This window comes from Podarcis filfolensis, assembly GCF_964270895.1.
Source record: "Podarcis filfolensis genome assembly, chromosome: 10".
Taxonomy (NCBI): Eukaryota; Metazoa; Chordata; class Lepidosauria; order Squamata; family Lacertidae; genus Podarcis; species Podarcis filfolensis.
Window position 1 is genome coordinate 7,720,187 of NC_139612.1, and position 17,024 is coordinate 7,737,210.

The 17,024-nt window shown below is 42.5% G+C and overlaps 2 protein-coding genes and 1 long non-coding RNA gene across 5 annotated transcripts in view; 1 reads left to right on the forward strand and 2 right to left on the reverse strand.

The window, feature by feature from the left end:
- The window catches only part of COG5 (component of oligomeric golgi complex 5), a 170,264-nt gene that overhangs the window by 28,878 nt on the left and 124,362 nt on the right, over nt 1-17,024 (reverse strand). For all 3 annotated transcript variants that reach the window (XM_083575078.1, XM_083575079.1, XM_083575077.1), the window contains exons 13-14: nt 15,974-16,135; nt 14,412-14,511 (exon numbers count right to left, since the gene is read on the reverse strand). In XM_083575078.1, the coding sequence (XP_083431204.1) occupies nt 14,412-14,511; nt 15,974-16,135 (262 nt within the window). The remainder of the gene's footprint in view (nt 1-14,411; nt 14,512-15,973; nt 16,136-17,024) is intronic.
- The window catches only part of LOC310744296, a 31,856-nt gene that overhangs the window by 4,585 nt on the left and 10,247 nt on the right, over nt 1-17,024 (forward strand). The window lies entirely within an intron of this gene.
- LOC310743777 (myosin light polypeptide 6-like) lies at nt 4,529-5,217 on the reverse strand. The gene has a single exon (XM_083574236.1). It carries the CDS (start codon nt 5,189-5,191, stop codon nt 4,736-4,738), a length of 456 nt encoding a protein of 151 aa, XP_083430362.1. The 5' UTR covers nt 5,192-5,217; the 3' UTR covers nt 4,529-4,735.

The window sequence follows — 17,024 nt, forward strand, 5'->3', positions numbered from 1 at the left end:
AAATAGACATGCACAAATCTCCCTCGGAGGTATTTCACCTTCAGGAATGTTGATTCATTCTATTCTCCACATTGCTTCAGCAGAAAACACATTTTAGCAGAGCATACTGTGATGTAGATGGCACGTAGCACAGTTAAGAGCTAGAAGCCTCAGGACCTCTGTCAGATAAAAAAGAAGAAAATCCACTCATCCATAAATAGGGCTCTATAGTTTCCAGTAGCATTATCCTTTCAGGGACCATCGCTAACCTCAATCTGATTTAGGCAGACTTTGATGTTGTTTTGCGGTCTGAATTGAACGCTGCAATGAGTTTTGCGATGAAAATTAGGTGGGGCACAAGTTTTTAAAAGGGAGGAAGAAAAAAGGAAGTTCACTAAATTTGCCAGTAATTTAATGCCATTAAGCATCTCAGACAATGCATCAAAACAGAACCATTCCTTAGACTAGATACTAATTTCAGGACCCTGAAATTCATTAATGTCTCTTCCAGTAATCTTCTACCGTTAAATCTCCTCATGACAAGAGTCTGAGAAGCAGAGACGGACTTCGTGGGGAATGCAAGCGTTAGGAGGTCCAGGCGCTGTGGACTCCTGGGCTAGTGAACGAGCAAAATCGTTTGCAGTAGCAGTTAAGCTGATTTCAGACAAAGGCAAATGCCTTTCCAGCTCCGCATTTTTTGAGTAAAACACCAGTAGTTGCTCAAATGTTGAAGAAAGAAATGCTGGAGCAGCTTTTGGGTGGGAGGTGAAACAGCTTGCAGGGGAAATAGGGGACTATATAGGAAATCCAGAGAGATGGGCGGGGTATAAATAATAAATTATTATTATTATTATTATTATTATTATTATTATTATTATTATTATTATTCAAATGAACTCTGCTTGCAGGCTGCTTAGGCCACCAGGATCTAGGTAAAATTTCAGTATTTTATAAATGGTTTTCATGAAAATGTTGGTAAATGTAAGTTTGGTCTTAAATTATGATGGGTTAGGGCAGTGCTGGATTGCCAAATAGGCAGAGTACCGCTCTATGGGCCTTTCAGGGGCCCCGCGACAAAACATCAATATAATATTGATTTCATCTTGATCTTGTTGGTTGGTAAAGTCAAAAATGTATTAGAAGATAACTTGCTAGGCTCCTGGCCCCGCAAGATTTCGACTGCCTAGAGGCCTCCACAGGGTTAACTCTTGCCTTGGGCTAGGGCCAGAAAGACCCGAGTTCAAATCCCCAGTCAGAAGCTCATTGGAAGACCTTGTCCAGTATTTCTCTTTGCTTAAATCCACCTCATAGGATTGTTGTGGGGAATTAAATGATGAGTGGTTGAACCCATGTGCATCAACTTGAGTTTCTGGGCTTAAAAGGTGGAGCAAAAATTAAGGGAAAAGGCGATGCGGGGAGGGAAGGAAAGTGAGCAAGGGAATGGGGCGGGCAAGAAAGGAGGAGGAGGAGGAAGATGCTGCTCCGCTGCAGGGTCAATGTGGCCCTTGGGCAAAGCGGTGGCAGCAGAGGAGCAATAGCTTGCTGCTCTCCAATAGGCTTGCTGCTCTCATACACAGGCTAGGAGAACAGCAAGTCTATTCATCCACAATGTAAAGCAGCAGTGAGGCAGCAGCTTCCTTTCTCTTCCTCCTCAGCGCTGCGTTTCCTGGGTGCTGCCCGAAGCAGCTAACTCACCCGATTCATTGGCTAGATGGCTAGATCAATAGATATATGAGAGAAACACATCCTTGAATGTGTCAGATGCTAAATGTCTGAGACGTGCGCAGCAGAGTAAGAGCAACCTCTCGTTAATTAAGCCAAGCGAAATCTTCAAATAGAGACTCAATTTCATACGCATCCTCAGAGTTTTGTGTCTACCCAACCATATTCTCACATTTCGGGGAACTGTAAATCTTGATCATGAACCTTTCAAGATTTCATGGTTCTGGTTCTAAGGTTCTAAAGAGAATGGTTTACACTGGCATGAATCAATTCAAATTTCCCAATTTTTTCCCATTTAAAAGAGTAGGAACAGTTAAAAAAAACACACACCAGCGAGTTACATTTCTAAGTGGAAAGAGCAAGATTTACACGTATTATTCATAATAATAGTAGTGCATGCCATATTTCTGAAGTGTTCAGGGTATTTCATGCACATTAACAGTTCAAGAAACCCATATAGTAGGCTAATGCAATTATTCAACATTACAGTTGAGAAGTTGAGACAGGCTGCCTGAGATAGGGAGAAAATGGCTGAGGTGATATTTTAACCTGGGGCGTTCAATCTCACAGGTCATTCCTTTCAATGATATTACACTAGCTCAGTGCTTAGAGCAGATCAACAAAGGCTTCTTTCATGTGAGCTGAACTCCAATGAGTCACAGTGAATTTAAATAAAATAGATTTTATGGAAGTGTTGCTTTTGCACTGTTTCTAGTAAAACAAACTTGAGTTTGTACTGATTACTGGAACATACTGACTGTTTCCTGTAAGTCTGGATCAATTAATCAAGTTTTGTAATGGACTTGTTAAGAGTGATGATATTGCTGATATAGTTGTATCGGCTGCAAACCGCTTAGAGTGCAGGATTTCCGAAAACAAGGTACATAAATAAACATGACTTTAAGGTCTTAAGAATATCTGTCATAAGACACTGCTGTAGAATTTAAGAATCAACAGGTCACTTTGAAATTTGGAGGTTTATTTAAACTGAAAATGGTACAATGGCCAAATTAAGAGCTGTGCTGCTGATTAAGATTGTTCTGCAAGAGACCCAGCATTGATGTTTATGGGGTATTTAAAGGGACTTGGATGTTCCGAACAGAACAGACCATGCAGAAAGCGGAAGTTCCTACCTTTAAGATGTGACCCACTCCGCCTTTAGGTTTTGCAGAACAAACCTTGTAGCCGCCCCGAGTGGCTGGGGAGGCCCGGCCAGATGGGCATCGTACAAATAATAAATTGTTAAATTATTATTATTCTATTGCCTCACCACAATATTAGGGAATATTAGGTTGAATATCTATATCTATATCTATATCTATATATCTATATATATATATATGTTTAAATAAACAATTGACCAGTTTATCTCCTGATGGTGCTTCCCCAAAAGTTCTTCCTTGTGACCCTTCTGGAGTTAAAAAAATACAGCCCTTGACTGTGTGAAAATTATTTTGATAACTCATAAAATCAGCCTTTGGCAATACACAATGTTTACAGTTTTTCAAGTCCATACACTCCTATGTCTATGATTAAGTCACAATGATGTGCCTTCATCATAAAAATAGTATTATGGATTCATTTTAATGTGTCAAATACAGAACTCCAATTCACACTACAATTGTTTACCACTCATAATGGCAAATTAATAATAATATTTATTGTGGTCCAACGACCCATAACATGGATTCAGAATAAAATATAGATTCATACAGACAACCCCACCAGGGAAGGGAGACCGAAGCGTTATTTGTTTAGTCATGGGTATGTTGATCTTTGATTTGTATGACAACTGAAAGAAACTTTGCCATGGCCACTGTGATATCATTGGACTTGTCGTCCAGAAGGTATTTGGTATAGTAGATTGACCCAGCCGATTTGCCAATAGTGCTTTAATCAATAGTTCCCTAGCTTGGTCACATTGTCCGCAATGCAATAAAATATGCCTCATGCAGACGACGTCCTGAGAGCATACACAGATCCTATTTTGATAAAGGATACCTCTCAGTCTGCATAATGGCATATTTTGCCACCTTAAGCACGCCAGTCTTCAAATTAAACACAGTATATGATATGGACAATAACAGACGTGTCACCCACAGAAAAGGACTAATGAGTTGGGGGCACTGACTTGTGGCTCAGTTGCTGCCCTGCTGCTTATATAAATATTTTCTGAAAATGTCACTTCAGGGATTTTTATTTTATTTTTATTTTTTTGCTGTTTGCAAGCTTGCTCAATTTTATTCTTTCTAGCAACTTGCAACATTGAGCAATTAGACAAGAGGATTAGATTCATTTTCCTGGAGCTGTCAGACAAATCCCACGGCTAAAATACAACCTGCATAATGATTCATCTTTGATCTGCATATAGCTTAATGTAGCACTTTAATTTTTAAAAAAACAAAACCAAATAATAAAGGTAACTCTTAGTAATGTATCCTATATGTGATGCTTCCTAATTTAGACATTATTTCTGTCTAATTCACCACTAAAAATCCAGGCTGTAATTTCCTTATAAAATAAAAAGCTGAAACTTGGCAGACAAAAGCAATTCTTCCAGCGTTCTTTCCTGCGCCATAAAAAAACATTCCATAATTGCAACAAAATTATACCAGATAGAGCTCCATCCCAAATAAGTCATGGATGGCACTTGAGACAAGTACTCCTGAAATTAATCCAGGTGTAGGACTAAGGGAAACACTGAACCAAGAGAATAGTTTTCCTAATGCACACACACTCAGGGCAGCTCTAGACGTGGTTTCAGACAAGTGGGTACAAGAGATACCAATATATTCAGCCCGTAGTCAGGAAGGGCCCCTAAAGCAAGACAAGCCAGCAGTTTGCTTCCCTGCCCTTCAGGAACACCCCCTTCAGACAAATGCTTTTTTCTTCCTTTCCTTAGCCCTCGCCTCAAGGACTAAACCAAGATGTTGGAGAAAGAGGGAACCAAAAGTAGTTTCAGACACAGATAAAAAGGCACAAACATTTTAAGGATAAACTGGAAGAGGTTCTCGGGAGAAGCTAGAGGTGTTCTTCAGCCACTCAGAACCATCCGCACCAACTCTTCATAGTTAATGCAACCATTGCTGTCTTCATGGCCGGCCACAAGCATCTCTACTTCTTCCTCGGTCATCTTCTCCCGTAGGGTGACAAGCACATGGTGTATTTCTGCTCCCATGACCGTCCCATTGCCCTCCTTGTCAAAGACCCTCAGCCCCTCCACATAATCCTCAAAGCAGCCTTGATCCTTGTTCTTGGCAATGGTCTGCATCATGGGCAGGAATTGCTCAAAGCTCAGTGTCTTTGCATTCATTTCATCACTCTTGGGGTTCCCCAGAACTTTCATGACTTCGGCATTGGTAGGATTCTGGCCCAGGGCTCTCATGACATCGCCGCACTGGCTGTACAGGATCTTCCCATCTCCAGTTCTGTCAAAGAGCTGGAAAGCCTTCTTGAACTCGGTGGTCTGGTCTTCTGAGAAGTCACACATGATTCCGGCTGCTCGCAGTTCCTCTTGCCTGGTATGAGCAGGACCCCTGATACGATGTGAGGGTGCTGCTGTGCAGCCTAGGTACATGTTAAGGGGTGATATGATAGCCATGTTCAAATATATAAAAGGATGTCACATAGAGGAGGGAGAAAGGTTGTTTTCTGCTGCTCCAGAGAAGCGGACACGGAGCAATGGATCCAAACTACAAGAAAGAAGATTCCACCTAAACATTAGGAAAAACTTCCTGACAGTAAGAGCTGTTCGACAGTGGAATTTGCTGCCAAGGAGTGTGGTGGAGTCTCCTTCTTTGGAGGTCTTTAAGCAGAGGCTTGACAACCATATGTCAGGAGTGCTCTGATGATGTTTCCTGCTTGGCAGGGGGTTGGACTCGATGGCCCTTGTGGTCTCTTCCAACTCTATGATTCTATAATTCTATGATTCTATGATTCTAAATCTGAACTTTCATTGAAAGAAGAAAAGAACAAGTCTCTAGTTCTCCTAGAAATAAAGTTATGAAACAAAATGTGTAGGTATCATTCTAAGCCATTTCTGTAAGATGAACCAGCCTGCATGCTTCCACCTTTCAGTGCTTTTAGCCAATGAGTGAAACCAGAGCTATGGCTGACAAGTGAGTTGCTGGACACCAGGTAATAGGAATCCCTCGTGTCCTAAAGAGCTGCAGTTTCCACCTCCTGTTTACTGTACTTTGACTGCTTCAATTTACGGTAATTTCTCTGTTCTTGGAATCGCTGCAGTTTGACCTTCCTTCGATACTACCACACAGTAAGAAAACCGCCGGCCCCAGCAAATTGCGAATGTGAAAATCTGAAAAGAGTTGGGGATTCCGATTTGAACAATGCGGGATAGGGCACAGGAGGCTGCAGGAAAATGTGGGGGATTGCCTCAAATTGGGCAATTTCTGCCCTCCTCCATTAGCTCCCTGCACCTCATAGCTCATTATTTAAAGGTAAAGGTAAAGGGACCCCTGACCATTAGGTCCAGTCGTGACCAACTCTGGGGTTGCGGCGCTCATCTCGCTTTATTGGCCGAGGGAGCCGGCATACAGCTTCCGGGTCGTGTGGCCAGCATGACTAAGCTGCTTCTGGTGAACCAGAGCAGCACATGGAAACGCCGTTTACCTTCCCGCCGGAGCGGTACCTATTGATCTACTTGCACTTTGACGTGCTTTTGAACTGTTAGGTTGGCAGGAGCTGGGACTGAGCAATGGGAGCTCACCCCGTCACGGGGATTCGAACCGCTGACCTTCTGATCGGCAAGCCCTAGGTTCTGTGGTTTAACCCACAGCGCCACCCATGTCCCTAGCTCATTATTTAGGAAGGCCTTAATTGAGTGGGACATGGTTTCATGTCAAAGCAAAGTTATGCCTTTACCCGACAAACCATTTTGACTTGGAAATCTAATCTGGCCTGGTTGCATGCAAAATAACCACCAACTGATGCAGATGAAGGAAAAGTGAATCTGAGGAGGAACAAGTGAGTTATCTGTTCTTTTCACATTTAACGGCCTCTGCACGATTCATTAATTCCAAAGCTGCTTTTGGCCTCTCTTTGCAATGTTCCCCTTATATAAAGTGAACATAGCAGAGTTATATATATGTAAGATAAATAGTACTGACTGTTTTTCTAAAAAGGGCAACTAGAACAGCATGCAGACAAGGCAAAAAGACAGCTTTGTGGAGCACTCTCTGTGGAGGCTAAACATCAATGAGCTTAAGAGAGAGAAATAACTTAATTGACAGAAGGAATTTCCCTTTTACTGCAGACACGACAGTAATTCAGTAGCCATGTTCTCCCTGCTTTCTTGGAAAATGTTCACATATGCTTATAGAAAAAAATATATTCATATATTCTTCAAAATATTCTGTTTTTTATTTTATTTTTGCTCACTTGTGATGTTGGGCAGATATTTATCTCTTACAGAAGGATAGAAAGAAGCTAAAGAAAATACACAAGTAACGAGTACCTAAAAAGCAACGTGGCAATAATTATTTTTGTTTATTTTTGTGTCCTTAGGGAAAATTGGGAACGGTTTCTTAGACTCTAAGGAAAGCGTTCCTCATTTCTAGACATCTGAATTTTCGTGTTCCCAGCACAACACATTTTTTATCTATGTGCAGCAGGTGGGCATGTTAGTGTATTTCAATCCACCCACATGGGAAGCTTAACAGAAATAGCATCAAAGTAAAAGAACATGCAGTACTTATAATACCACTCACATACTGCAAGCTAACTGCAGACATAACTCAAAATGAAGGAGAAATTATTTCTTTTTTTTTAAGGGTAGTCATTTGGGGAACAATCCTTCATTGACAAAGAGAAATTGGATTACTTTGTCCATTCTGACTCTAACATCTAAGAAATCACTGTAAGCTTGCTTGCCATTTTTGCCATATTATGCAGCCATTTTCCTGATTAATGCTTTCCATCAGGAGGGAGATTTTGCCACGGAGGCACTCCCACTGCCAAGGAGCCCAGCGCAATCTGGGTGGCATCGGCTACAAACGCTGCTGCTCTGGAAAGTTTAGAAAGTGCTTTGCGGGCCTGATTTGGGCCCTGCTGTGGGGTGCGCTCAGGAGATCCTTGACCCACGTGATGGATGCTCTCGAAAATCCAGAAGCAGTGTGAGCCCACACAGATGGCAAGATGGCAAGTGCATTGGCAACATGAGACCATCTTGGGGCAAAGTCCAGCAGCCATCCTGCCATCTTGCCTTTTGTTTGGCCTTGTCAGCTACCAGAGGCTTCAGACACCTAACGGCCCAAAGACACCATCAAATTCATGAGCAGCTAGATGTGGTGGTGATGGAGGGTGAACATCCATGTACCAGGGAAGGACACGGTGGACAAAGAGGGACACGTTTTGGCGAGGCCATCTGGGTGTGGCTTACAAGCTCTGTCTGGGTGTAAGGACCCAAGTATTGGCTAATAATAATAATAATAATAATAATAATTTATTATTTGTACCCCGCCCATCTGGCTGGGTTTCCCCAGCCACTCTGGGCAGCTTCCAACAAAGATGAAAAATACATTGAAATGTCACACATTAAAAACTTTCCTGAACAGGGCTGCCTTCACATGTCTTCTAAATGTTAGGTAGTTGTTTATCTCTCTGACGTCTGATGGGAGGGTGTTCCACAGGTGGGCGCCACTACCGAGAAGGCCCTCTGGTTCCCTGTAGCTTTGCTTCTCGTAATGAGGGAACCACCAGAAGGCCCTCAGCGCTGGACCTCAGCATCCGGGCAGAACGATGGGGGTGGAGACGCTCCTTCAGGTATACTGATCTGAGGCCGTTTAGGGCTTTAAAGGTCAACACCAACACTTTGAATTGTGCTCAGAAATGTACGTGAGATTGTAGTCTCTGGCAGGGCGTGAGCAGGGGGAGGCCGCAGGTGGACCAAATGCAATACCTTCCACTGAAGCCAGACCGTCGGGCAACAAAGAAGAAATAGGGTTTTTTTGTTTGTTTTAGTTTTAGAAGAAAGGTAGATAGGTGGGAAGGTAGGAAGGGTAATTGAAGGCTGCCACTCCAAGGGCGAGGCTTCAGATGAAGGGGGAAACAGAGGAAGATGACAGAAAGAGGAGAATAAGGCCAGAAATGAGAAGAGGAAAAACAAATTTAAAGGGTGAAAGAGAAGGAGAGCGAGAGCCAAGAGCAAGAAAACTGATTGGGAGCCGCCCACTTCCTGAATCGTTTTCCCCCCTGCTTTGTCATCAGGGTGGAGCCAGTGCCCAACTCAGCGACTCCATGATGTAAGTAGGAAATGAGCCAAATCAGTAGGGGCTTTGGAAAGGACACCACCAGCCATGTTTCTATTGACAGCACCTCCCAATAAAGCTACCTGACAGCCGCCAATTTACAAATCAGGAGGCATCTAATAGTTTGGGTGGTAACACTTTTTATCGTCTCCCTTCTGTCATGGCAACCACGACCTACACATACAGAATTTCCCAGTCGCTTTCTCCCATGGCTAGGGGGTGCAGAGGCGTCTTAACCTGCCGATTTCTTTCCCCATGCTGAATTACAGTACAGCTCAATAAGCAGACCGCATGGTGTTGACAGGATTAATTTCTGACAAACGTATATGAAGTAAAAGCAGTGACAAAAAAGGCTGGGTTCTTAATTAAGTGTGCACACTCAGAATGTAAGCAACAGGCTTAATTAAAAGAAGATCAATGAGCGACTGTGCTCAAAGAAAATAATATATTAGGATGCACAAATAACAAGTAGAGCAAGCATTAATATTTTAATCTGAAAAATTGCATGCTCGTTACTACGTTGCCGGCACACTCTGTACACACAACTAATGAATAGCCCAGACAAAAAATGACACTTTTGTGTGCATTCTGATAACACGAAGAGGCACATTGTTTAGGAACAAAGAAAGCTGCCTTATGCTGAGTCAGGCCATTGGCCCATCTAGTCTTGTTCTGTCAACACTGACAGGCAGCTGCTACACAGGATTTCCCAGACCTACTTGGAAATGCTAGAAATTGAACTCGGATAATTTTGCCTAAGTGTATTTAAAAAAAAAAAAAGAATGTGTTTCAAAATGGTAGTTTATTTCAATATACACAGTCAAGAATGGTGGGAGGGTTTTGTTTTTTGTTTTGCAAAGAATTGGCTATATTTATGGAGGGTGGGTCTATCAATTGCTGTGATTGCCAAACAGAGTTTACATGTACAAGGACTGTGCAACTGACTACTAGCTGTTGGGAAATTTTGAAGGTTGTCAACACCATGCCTTGCTTATAAGCATCTTGGAAGCACTTTGCTGACTGCTCATGGGGAAGAGAAGCCTGGACGGATTGGTGTTACCTATAAATTCTTGTGTAAATCTACCACAGATTTCATTTGTGACAAAGTGTGTGTCTGTGTGTGGGTGTGTGTGGGTGTGTGTGTGTGTTATCAAAGCAGGCTGGAAGGCAAAAAATAATATATGGTAAATTACAACAAACATAATTTCCTCCAGGCTACAACTTGACTTTGAAGCAATTAGCTCAGGCTAATCTTGAAAATCAGATTAGGCACACCAACTTGATTGATGATGGTGACATATTAGCACTGCGCTTCCTAGACATTTTCTTCGCATTATTTGTGTTCTCACTGACTGCGCTTTAAATAAGCATTTCCTTGCTTTCCACACCCTTGGCAAAAAGCAACACGGTTTTCTACAGACCTGTAAGAAGAAACCTGCTGGAGGCTACATAATGAAGCACATCTACCTGTTGAACGCAAACTCTTACAGCTTTTACAGCCACTATTATTTCCTTAAGCCTCCATTGAGATCACAGCACCAATAAAATGGGTTGAGGAGAGGGAAAGGTTAAGAAAATGCATCCCTCCACTTTTGAGAATGAGCTGCTATGAATTTCTACCATTCTAATCCTACAGGGACAAAAATTCCATGTTGCCTTTTTTTCTATAGGTTATCATATTGAAATAGTTAAGAGACCGTATACAAGAGATCCTAGGTCCCCAAGTGTTCACTAGGGTCAGTTCCTCAGCTACTCCACTGAATCCAGACTTCTATTAAAAAATCTCCTGACACCATTTACGGATTCTCCCTGTATATTCTTACGCAGGTACATCTACCCACCAGACATGCAGGGTTAGATACATAAATTTGAGAATACACTCAGACCAGAACACTGAGAAGCAAAATGCAAACATATACAGACTTAAGGGGGGAAAGCAGCCAGAACAAGGAGCCATTTAATGCAGAAGGCTCCTATCCTATCTTAACATAACCGACCTTTTATCCTTAACTCTTTCCCATACCTATTGCTCTCATATCGCTCCCTCTGTCTCTGCCACTCTCTGCCAGCTGACACAGTCACAGTGTTCAGGGTGTTCCAGCGAGAAACTTCTTCAAAAACCAATCACTAGCGGTTGATTAATTTGATTGCATTTTATCCTACTTTTTCTCCAAAGGACTCAGTGTGGTTTACATGGCATGCTTCTAAACCACCAGGATAGGTTAGGTTAGGGAGTATATTGTATTTAATTATGGGGTATCAGAGTTTTTAGGGGGCTAACCAGGCTGGGATAGCAGACTTGTTGGCTTTTGAATGTCTGATGTAGATTTTTTTCAATTCTGTTGTTCTGTGTGGGACAATGACAATAAAGATTATTGTACCATATCTTAACAAGTGGCCTAAGCTTTGCGGCACAGTGGGGATTTGACGGTGCAGTCCCTTACCGCTCTGAGTGCCGCAACACGCACAGGAAAACATGGCAATAGTGCAAAACCGCAAACCCTTCTACCACAACAGAACCTGTTCAACTTCAGGGGTAGGATTCAGATTTTAGCAAGTAATGCTCGAGGCACTATGAAAACTCTGCTAGTTTGGATGCACCTGCTCTGTTCTGACTGAGTCAGGCTTTTCATTTTCTGCGTTTGTTTAGGATTTTTTACCGCTTCGTGTCTGTGTCTGAATGGCTACTGGCACATGACCACGAGTCTCTCGCAACAGAAAGGCAGCTAATACATTTAAAAAATAAAAGCAGAGGATTTAGAGGAACTGACTTGTCAGTGACTGTGTAGTACAACCAGGAAGGATGGGGGCACGCACAAACATTTTTTTCCACGCAACCAGAGGCGCTTCTACATATGTGTCCCCTTTACAAGCGCACTTTCCTGGATTTCGAAGGCTGTTACTGTCACATCCTGCAAAAAATATCACTAATACAAAGCAAAACGGAAGGTTGTGTTCAATGCAGCACTAAGAAACGTCCCATCAGCTCACGGATTTCTCTGCACACATCAGAATGTTCTCTCCCTCTCTGCACAGTCCCCCCACCATACAGTCATACCTTGGATCCCGAATGCCTTGCAACTTGAACGTTTTAGCTCCTGAACACCGCAAAGTGAGTGTTCCAGTTTGCAAACGTTCTATGAAAGCCGAACGTCCGATGCGGTTTCCGACTGAGTGCAGGAAGCTCCTGCAGCCAATTGGAAGCCGCACCTTGGTTGTTGAACGTTTTTGGAAGTCAAATGGGCTTCTGGAATGGATTCCGTTCGACAACCAAGGTACGACTGTATATTCCAGGTTTTTGTCCAACAGATGGGGAAGGGGTGCAGGGTGCATATTGGGAGAGAATTGATGGTTGGGGGAGTCATGTTACACTAGCACTGATTGTTATAGGTGTTAATTCCCTCCCAGTGGCCCATTGGAACATTGCAGGAACACAGGATAGATGTATTAGTGTTCCTAGTCTGAAGATGAGTTTAAAGTGTATGGTGTTTTCCCTACCAAAGTTATCAGGATTTCCCACCCCAAATCCCTCAAAGTCATCTTTCAGTGATGGGCGTTTGGCAGCTTAGAGTCACAACAGCTTTGAAGGCTTCATACTTCATCAAAGCTAGCCCTGAAGAACAGGGTCTTCAGAACAACTGATGTGAAACAAAAGCAGCAGCAGCCCCACATTCCTGTCAGTGTTTTTTTACAATTTGTTTTTATTCTGAAACCACTTGCCTCTTTTGAAAGCACGCTTCTTTCTGAATCACCCTCAACATGGCTCTGAAGACTGAATGACACATGCAATAGAAAACTCTACGGGCCCTGAGGCCTTCTTAGCATTTATGGCTGCCATGCCTGCTTTGACAATTCACTGACAAAATCGTCTTGGCTTGTCCTTAGAAATATATTGTATTACAGAAACTGAAGGGCGTTTATTTATTTGCAGGAAACTAGTTCTGTACTATTCTAATTTTTCAGGTTTAAAACACTGTTTGCCAACACGGCATCCTCCAAATCATAGAATAATAATAATAATAATAATAATAATAATAATAATAATAATATCTTTATTGTCATTGCCCCCTCTCAGGGACAATGAAATTACTTGACTGCTCCATAAAAACACTAATTAAAACAATACAGTATAGTACAGCAAGGAAGATTAGATGACTTTCAAAGTCCAGGCTTCCCATTCAGGGCCGAGATCGCTCTGGAGAAGAAGCTGTTCTTAAGACGACTCATTCTTGTCTTCATCGTCCTGTATCTCCGTCCCGACGGCAGGAGCTCGAAGAGACAGTGACCAGGATGCGATGGATCTTTTACTATGTCCAGTGCCTTCCTATGGCACCTTGTGGCATAAATCTGCTCTAAGGTGGAGAGTGGGCAGCCAACAATGCTCTCTGCTGCCTTAACAACTCTGCACAACCCCATCCTGTCCTGGGTAGTACAGCTTCCGTACCACACACATAAGCCATAAGTGAGCACGCTCTCAATGGCACAGTGATAGAAGGCAATCATCAAATTGTAGAGTTGGAAGGGACTCTGTGGATCATCTAGTCCAGGGGTTGGCGAGGTTTACCTTGCCTGGGCCAGTTCACTCCAACAGAGATCCCTCTGTGGGCTGGATCGTGCGTGCCCACAATTCCTGGCGCCTGCGCAGACACGATTTCCGGCACCACAGAAGCGGGTCCCCATGCCGCGCTGGTTTAGCACAGTGCCTGGGGACTTGCCAAGCAGGCAGCTTGGTTTGGGGGCAAGCTTGGGGGCCAGTTAAATGACCCCTGTGGGCTGCTTGTGGCCCATGAGCCTTAGGTTGTCGACCCCTGATTTAGTCCAATGCAGGGATATGCAACTGTCCCATATGGGGGTCGAAGCTGCAACCTTGGTGTTTCCAGCACCATGCTCTAACCAACTGAGCTAGCCAGGCTCATAATACTATTTGGATTACAAGTCCCATCATCCCTGACCATGCTGACTGGGGGTGATGCAAGTTGGAGTCCAACAACATCGGGAGGAGCACAGCTTCCCCAGCTCTCCTACAAAATGCAGTTGTAGGTCTCTGTTCTGAGTCACAGACTCCATTATCACTACATCTGTAGGGTTGGTGAGAGGCATTGTAAGTTTACTTAACGCCATGCCACCCTTTCTAGCAAAATCTTTCATGATCCACCATTTTGGGTGGGGAGAGTTTTCCACGCCTGCAACAGAGAAGCTTGTGAGAGGAGACCTTCTCTGTCCACAAACCTTCCTTTCTGTATGTGGAGAAGGAAATCCACCACTCAATCCTGGGAATAAGACTGTGCCCGGAGTAATTCTGATCCACAAAATCTGAAAATGCATAACTGGAAGTATTTAAACATTTCAGCTGTTCAAACTGCACTGCTGTTTTTGAGGAGCACTGATGACAGAAAGAAACACATTTTAAAACCTAAAACGATTTCACAACTGAGAATTACTTACAAGCTGTTCAGACTTCACACTAAAGAGCTGTATGGTCTTTGCCACATTTTTTGATACCGCCAAGGTGAGATTTGGATCTACAGCAGCCACATTCAGCTCACTAGAAACAAAAGGCAAAAAAATGACTCTTTAATCACGATTCCTCAATTGTTTTCTTTCTATTTTAGACACCAAACAAGGGGGAATAACATCTACACACGCTATGTTAGGATAATGAATTTAATTCATCTAATTCTGAATACACCATTCACATAGTGACTTTCTTTTGTGCTTCTTTACTTGTTCACAAATAAACTGTGCTTTAAAACTTGTTCATAAATGATCTAGAGTTAGGGGTGAGCAGTGAGGCAGCCAGATTTGCTGATGATACCAAAACATTCAGGGTGGTTAAGACACAAAATGAATTGCGAAGAGTTCCAGAAGGATCTTTCCAAACTTGGTGAATGGGCAGTAAAATTTGATCACAGATTTGTTTCTCGTGTGCAGGAGAACTCTAAGGTATCTTTCATACAACGCTCTCCACAGATCATAATGCAATACCACCAATGCATCTATGTTAGCATTCTCTAGGTTGCAAGAGCAAAAATGGATAGCCTTCTTCATCAGGTCTAAACTCAATCTATGAAAGGAAATATTCTTTTTTTAAAAGAACAGCTTCATGCTTTCAAAACAGTTTGACCAGCACTTCATGTTCAAAATTGCAGCACAGCCACCCGTGTGACCAAAGAGAGGTTATGATATAGAGACTCAGGGGTCAAATAATTTTTCTGTTCTGCTTCTTGGTTTTCCCACCCACATGGATTTTAAAAATTTAATGCCATAAGTTCAAAGCTCTGTGCCACTCTATATCAGCCTTTCCCAACCTAGTACCCTATCCAGGTGTTATTGAACTACAATTCCCATTATCCCTGACCACTGGACATGCTGTCCGGGGCTGATGAGTCTCGCAGTCCAAAACATCTGGAGGGCATCAGATTGAGTAAGGATATTCTAGACTCTTCTCAGATCATGATTATGTCTATACTTTCATCTCCCTTAGAACAATGTGGCATATCCTGAAGGGAGGGATAATGTTCATATTATGAAAAGTTTTAATTCTTCCAAAGACATTTTTCTCCAGACCTCTCCCTCAACCATTACCTCACAATTACAATCACACAGTAAGACATGGTGAAACATACAATGTAGGGCTGGGCTCTAACAATGTGGCTGGAACGTTTATGTCCACTCCCAGGCCAGCTAGGGCTTAGACACCTTTTCTTTTTAAACTACCTTCAAATTCAGAACAGCAGCAGAAATGTCCAGAACAACATCTCCAGGAAGTAGAATCTAACGTGTGCAAAAACAGAAAGAGGTCCAACAGAACTCTCTGGGTTTCTCCAGTTTGCACAATAAAAGTGCATGAGATAAGCTCTGATTTAATTTCACTGCTAATTGCTTGGATAATTAATGAGGAATCAATCATTTAGCAGTAATGAGCTTCCATTTCCTAAACTATAATTTAGGGAGAGAGGAAAATCACGCTGCATGTTACGTCCCAAAATTTATTATGAACACTTTACCTTGCAATGGTTTTGATGATGCTGTCAAGCTCATCAGCTGAAGGAGGGTTGCGACCTCCAGGGGGAAAGACGAGGTTGATGGGGTCAAAGAGCCGCGATAATGACTTTGACAAGTAGGCAGATTCATAAGGTTGCAAAGAGTCTTTCAGGGCTATTTCTGGACTGAGTAGTGGGGAAAACGGGTTAAGATAAAATATATTTCCTTTTTTCAAACAAAACAACGACAACAAAAAGCAACCAATTTGGGTTTCGACTATAGTCTTCCTTAAAGGAACACCATCCCTATTTTCTCAGCTCTTACTCAAATTATTCTGAAGGCATGCAGATCCTTTAGAGTAATTTCTAGTGGAAAAGTATGCAAAAGCCTATAAAGCAAGTATCCCGACTTTAGGAGCAGCTACACATACTAAAGCGTTAATTGGCAGAGATGTGTGTAGCTCTAGGAATTACCGTATTTTTCGCTTTATAAGATGCACCAGACCACAAGATGCACCTAGTTTTTGGAGGAGGAAAACAAGAAAAAAAATATTCTGAAGCTCAGAAGCCAGAACAGCAAGAGGGATCGCTGCGCAGCGAAGGCTTCTGGGATAGCTGCGCAGCCTGCATTCGCTCCATAAGACGCACACACATTTCCCCTTACTTTTTAGGAGGGAAAAAGTGAGTCTTATAGAGCAAAAAATACGGTAATCCTCTTCTTCAAAATGCATGAAATGTTCAATTAGCAAGCAATTTTTCTAAATCAAGGTATTTATTTGAGACATTCAGTGTTAAAAATGGAACATTTCCTAACTTAAAATAAAGTTTGCTGTAGTTACATATGCCATATACATTATATTGTTCTGTTTTTAGTATAAGAGGCAAATTTGAGTCCCTGACCCCAAATGATGCTGAGGAACTCATACCAGCTTCTAACCCGGAAGTGAAAACCCATTGAATGCATTACCCCCTGTCTTTTATTACTGACCCACCCATAAGGACTCCTCAACCTGTACTTTCAGGAATCACTGTTTAACCGCAAACTGTTGTCAGGAATTTTAGAGATTTCCCAAGA